Genomic DNA, 5,978 nt, shown 5'->3' on the forward strand with positions numbered 1-5,978 from the left:
CCAAGGCTATGGACACTTCCAAGCTGAATGCCCTAATAGGAGAGTTTTATCCTTGATGGAGATACAAGCAATTGAGGAGTCTCTTCAAGAAGAAGAAGAAAGTGAAGTTTCCAGCCATGAAAGTGATGAAGCCAACAAGGAAGAAGAAGAAATTCCACAAGGAGCTGATGAAGGAGAGATGTTAGTGATTAGAAGAGCATTGCATGCCAAGCCTCTTCCTCATGAAGAGCAAAGACTCCACATTTTCCAATCAAGGTGCACCATTGGAGATAAAGTGTGTTCTTTAATTATAGATAGTGGAAGTTGTGCAAATGTAGCTTCATCTACCTTAGTGGAAAAACTTGGATTACCTACCATACCTCATCCTCAACCATACAAGATCCAATGGTTGAGTAATGGGACCAACCTCCAAGTAGCCAAACAAGTGCTTATTTCCTTCTCCATTGGTAAGCATTATAATGATGAGATTTTGTGTGATGTGATTCCTATGGATGCTTGTCACTTGTTGTTGGGAAGACCATGACAATTTGATAGGGAAGTGAAGCATGATGGCAAGAAGAACACTTACTCCTTTAAATTCAATGGCAAGACTATCACTTTAACTCCTCTTAGTCCACAACAAGTTCATAAGGCTACTAAGGGAAAAGAAGTCAAGAAAGAGAGCTTGTTTATAAATGGTCAGCAAGTGGAAGGTAGCCATCTTGAGGATTTGAGGGCAAATCCTTCTCAACCCGGGGAGGATGATGTACACGCAGCTCCATTGTCATTTTTGGGTTCCAAGCCATCCTTAAGTCTCCATGCAACCTTTGAAGCCAAGAAGAATAAAGTTCTAGCAAATCCCAAGCCAAAGGAAGCATTGCACCTTCAATTTTGGCCCAAAACCACTTTTGGATATAGTCTTATTACATCCACCCAAGGTCCAAATGAATAGCTTGCTCCAATTGATCCAAAAGTGCAACTTTTAAAGTCCATCAATGGCCCAAACGTCCAAGCATCATTTTGAGAAGCCCAAAGAGCCCAAAATTGGGTTTTAGTTACATTGGAACTAAGTTAGAATTTAGTTGTTTTAGTTAGGAAACATCATTCCTAAAGTTAAGGAAAAAACAACTAACTTTTGTCTTTAGTTAATTACTATGTATGGGCTTGGTTTAGAATGAATGGCTTAGCTTAATTCATGCCATTTTAGTTGACTTTTGTGGGAAATACTGTATCGTTGCCATCCATGCCTCCTATATAAAGGGGTGGATCTTTATTTGTAAAAGTTTTGGTTTTGCTTTTGAATGAAAATTTGAAGAAAACTTGTTGGCTTTTTTTCTCATTTCCTTTATCCAATTCATCTTGGAGGAAGAATTGGTGGTGGAAGACCCCAAGGTTGGTGGAACTTTCCTCTATGCCTTGGTTAATTTTCTTGTTACCCTTGAAATCCAAAGTGTGAAGATTTGAATGTGTGTTGTATGCCTCGGATACTGTTCACAGTGTATGATTTTGCAATTTCCAGTTTTTGCCAGCAAAATTTGAGACAAGTTTTGAATGCCTTGTTGAATGAGTTGTGATTGCTATTATATATCATTAGAAAGCTCTTTGAATGCCCTTTCCAATGATCTATAAGTTGTATGATTTGGAGTTCATTTGATTGGTTAAAATTGAAAGATAAATTGATGTTGTGCCATATGAACAGTAATTTCCAGAATTGGGGTTATGTGTTGTTGCATTGTCTTGATGGAAATGCACCATTTGGTATCAGAGCCTAGGTTGTTTGTGTGAATTGTTGAGTGATTTCTATCTCCCGGAGCTACTGTTCACCTCCCGGAATTTACTGTTCACAGAACCTTATTTTTTTTTTTTGGTAAGTAATAGTAATTTTATACCAAAGAAAGATGTACAAATGCCTATCTAGGACAAAACCCCTAGAATAAGCTTAAACACAAGCATACCTTGGACAAGCCCCTAGGTTATGCCGAGACAACAAACGCTCACACCATTCAACCTATGGAACAAATAAACCAAAGATACATCACAAACACAAAGCAACACAACTCACAAGCATACCAAAGACAAGTCCCTTGGTTATGCCGAAACACCTACCTACCAACCAATTGCTACAAAACACAAAGCAAGACCTTACAACTCAAAACCAAAACATACTACAAGCCAACTCCACCCCATCTATTCAAAGATTGTATGAGGAATATCCCAATTGTTTGCAAGAATCATATTTTCTCTAGACTTGGTAACCTTTCTCAAGCATGAAGCTCTAACTCTAACACCTTCTTGAATAAGCATACGGACTCTCTCCCTTGGTAATCCGGCTCTTCCAAAGCAAGTATCATTCCTAGACTTCCAAATGTAGTACACGGCTGCCCCAAAGCAAAGCTTACTCACAATATTCTTGAAGCTATTTTCCTTCCATTTGTTTGCTAATTCCGGGATCATTGAAGTCCATGAGCTATACATGATTTGTTGATGGCAAATATTGAGCATTCCATTCCAGATTTGGGAGCTGAAAACACACCTAAAAAATAGATGGTCCATGCTTTCCGGATCCACCTTACATAATGGGCATACATTGTGGGAAATAAGGCCAATTCTTGCTAACCTATCTCTTGTCATTAGTTTACCTCTAATACCCAACCATACAATGAATGAATGTCTTAGGAAATGCCTTTTAAACCATACAATATTGTGCCAACTTACCTTGTCCTTCCTACTCCTCATAATCTCCCATGCCGATTTGATTGTGAACTTGCCATTAGAATTAGGAGCCCATGTTAGAGCATCCTCCCCTCCCATTGGGCAGCAAGGGAGAGCTCCCTTTATCTCCATGAGGTGGCAAGAATTCGCTGCTGGCCATTTCCACCCATGCTCATCAATGACTTCTTTTACTAAAGCATGCTTAGGAATTCCGGAATCATAGATAATCCGGTTCCCAAATTTGTCCATTAATGGTCCAAATGGGTGCCAATTATCAAGCCAAAGAAAGGTGTTTTCCCCATTGCCAATGACTTTCTTGAACTTGGTTTTCATTTGTTCCCTAAGTTTTAAAATTTTCCTCCAAACCCATGAGCTCTCATTATTCGGTTTGATCTCCCAAAAACTTTTTCCTCTAAGCTTGTTTGCCTTAATCCATTCCACCCATAGTGAGTTCCCCTTATCAAGGAGGATCTTCCACATATTCTTTGTTATGGCAGCCTTGTTCCACACTTTGCACCTCATAATGCCGAGACCTCCCTCCTCTTTAGGCACACAAACCTCTTCCCAAGCAACTTTTGCTTTTCTTCCATCCATGGCAGCACCATTCCAAAGAAAATCCCTCAATATTCCATCTATTTCCTTGTGTACATTTGAAGGAAGAATAAATATAGAAGACCAATACACTTGAATGCTAAATAGGACAGCCTTGATAAGTAACAATCTCCCCGCATAAGATAAGGACTTATTCCGCCACGAATAAATTCTCCCCACAATCTTATCAATGAGCATCTTGCAATCACTTCTTTTAAGCTTTGAAGAAGTTATTGGAACTCCTAGATACTTGAAAGGCAATTCTCCTACCTCCACATTGATAGAGTCCGCAAGCTTGATCTTCTCCTCTTGGGGTAATCCGGAGATGTATATATTGCTTTTGTTGCAATTCATTTGGAGACCGGACCATTCATGAAAAAGCTTTAGGGAACTTTTCATGAGAGTAAGCGATTCAACATCTGCCCTACAAAACAAAATAAGGTCATCGGCAAAGCACAAATGAGTTATGTTGTTTTCCTTACATTTCCAATGATGGCCAAAAGAAGGAATGTTCTTGAGTTCTCCAAGCATCCGTGAGAGGATCTCCATTGCCATGACAAAGAGGTAAGGGGATAAAGGGTCCCCTTGCCTAAGCCCATGAGAACTCTTGAAAAATCCCACCAATTCACCATTTATTCCCAAAGAAAAAGAGGGGGTTGAGATGCAGCTCCTAATCCATCCAATGAATTTTCCATGAAAACCAATTGCTTCAAGAATAGCAAGGATGAAGTCCCAATGAACCGTATCATATGCCTTCAATAAGTCAATCTTCATGGCACACTTCTTGTCTTTGCTCACTCTATGGTAATTATGCATTAGGTCTTGACACAACATAATATTCTCTCCAATGCACCTTCCTCCCACAAATGCTCCTTGGGCTTTATCAATGAAACTCGGAAGTATGGCTTTGAGACGATTTGCAAGGATCTTTGAAATGCACTTATAGATTATATTGCAGCAAGCTATCGGCCTATACTCCATACACCTTGAAGCGTTAGCAACCTTAGGGACAAGAGCTAAGATAGTGCAATTTACCTCCTTGAGAAGATGGCCTGAAGAGAAAAAGTGCTGGACTGCCTTGATCACATCATTCCCCACAATCTCCCAAGTGGTTTTAAAGAAGAAGGCTCCATACCCATCCGGACCCGGAGCTTTGTTGTTGTCCATGGCAAATATAATGGATTTGATTTCCTCTTCCCCCACTTCCTTGATCATGTTTTCTTTCTCTTGAATCTCTATTTGAAAATTAAGCAGCCTTTGAATTTCCTCTACATTGGAATTGCATGAAACCGTGGAGTTAAGGACCTTTTTGAAATAGCTCACAAACTCCTCTTTAACATCCTCCATATTACTAACAAAGGTTCCATCATCTAGGCACACCCCATTGATAGAGTTCCTACTCCTACGGGCTTTGATACATTTGAAGAAAAACTTGGAATATTGATCTCCTTCTTGAAGCCAATGAACTTTAGCTTTTTGGCGAGCTAAAGATTCTTCAGCTTCACTTAGATTTTTGTAGTTCTCCAAACAAACCTTTTCTTCCTTAGCTAAATCTTCATTTAGTGGGCTGCTTTGAAGTCTATTTTGAACATCCTCCAGCCTTCCTTTTGCTTCTTCCACCTTCTCTGAAATTCTCCAAAACCCCTCCTTATTTAGCCTCCTAAGAACCTTTTTTAATCTCTTGAGCTTGCTGATGAGCTTATACATAGGGCTGCCTTCTACATCCTCTTGCCAAGACTCCCTCACAATATTAAGGAAATTATCATGTGTTGCCCACATGTTATAGAACTTGAAAGGGACCCTCCTCCTCCTTACACCACCTCCACACGTCACAATGCATGGGGAATGGTCAGAGATGGAATGGTTAAGAAACATGGCAAAGGATTCCTCAAAAACATCTTTCCATTGTTCATTTACAAGGGCTCTATCCAACTTGCATGCTATCCTCCTATGTCCCTCACTACAATTACTCCAAGTGAGTTGGTTTCCCATGTACCGAAGATCTTCTAGATTTGCTTCCTCACAACACTTATTTAGGTCATCACTATAAGTATCTCCCCATGATACTCCTCCAATTTTCTCACTTGGACCCCTAATTGCATTAAAGTCCCCCATTATTAGCCACGGTTTGTTCCCCATCCCATTGGAGAGCCTATCAATTTCCTTCCATAATCTTCTCCTTTCCATAGGTTGATTATACCCATAGACTATAGTTAAGGCTATAAGAGAGTTCTCCTCTACTAACCAAGCCTCCCCATGTATGAATTGCGGATTTTTCTCAATGACATTAAAACTGATAGTATCCTTATTCCATCCTACCCAAATTCTCCCATTAGGGTGACTATCATTGTTATTAGCATTCTCCCACTCTCTCCAAATATTACCATTCACTATACTTAATCTATCATTCCCCACTTTAGTTTCCAACACAGCCATTATTTCAATGTTATTATGCTTGATAAAGTGCCTTACCTCCCTTTGTTTGATAGGAGCATTGAGGCCCCTAATGTTCCAGCAAGCTATCTTTGTCATTTGGATGATAGTGGAGGGGAATTAGCTTTCTTGAGCTTTGCCAATTTTTTCCCCAAGTTCTTAGTCTTCTCATCCATTTCCTTCTTCCTAAAATCCATCTCATCCACCTTTAGTTTTCCTCCGAATGGGACTATTGTTGGAGAGCCCTCAATTACCAAGTCCTC

The 5,978-nt window shown here is 39.8% G+C and overlaps 1 protein-coding gene across 1 annotated transcript; it reads right to left on the reverse strand.

Moving 5' to 3' along the window:
• Positions 1-1,918: 1,918 nt before the first annotated feature.
• LOC123207835 lies at positions 1,919-5,718 on the reverse strand. Its single transcript, XM_044625320.1, has 6 exons — positions 4,816-5,718; positions 3,872-4,359; positions 3,553-3,706; positions 3,118-3,330; positions 2,695-2,892; positions 1,919-1,987 (listed from the first exon to the last, which is right to left on the reverse strand). The coding sequence occupies exons 1-6, from the start codon at positions 5,716-5,718 to the stop codon at positions 1,919-1,921; spliced, it is 2,025 nt and encodes a 674-aa protein (XP_044481255.1).
• Positions 5,719-5,978: the final 260 nt, after the last annotated feature.

The sequence above is a fragment of the Mangifera indica genome, unplaced genomic scaffold, assembly GCF_011075055.1.
Source record: "Mangifera indica cultivar Alphonso unplaced genomic scaffold, CATAS_Mindica_2.1 Un_0110, whole genome shotgun sequence".
Lineage (NCBI taxonomy): Eukaryota > Viridiplantae > Streptophyta > Magnoliopsida > Sapindales > Anacardiaceae > Mangifera > Mangifera indica.

What these genes read in the sequence shown, in the direction of transcription:
- LOC123207835 (XM_044625320.1), bottom strand. Translation starts at nt 5,718, where the DNA reads ATGGCTGTGTTGGAAACTAAAGTGGGGAATGATAGATTAAGTATAGTG. An exon ending in CGGACTCTATCAATGTGGAG is followed by an intron (nt 3,331 to 3,552) that starts GTAGGAGAATTG and finishes AATGTACACAAG; the next exon opens with GAAATAGATGGAATATTGAG. An exon ending in TATGGGTGGAATGGATTAAG is followed by an intron (nt 2,893 to 3,117) that starts GCAAACAAGCTT and finishes GGAATTCCTAAG; the next exon opens with CATGCTTTAGTAAAAGAAGT.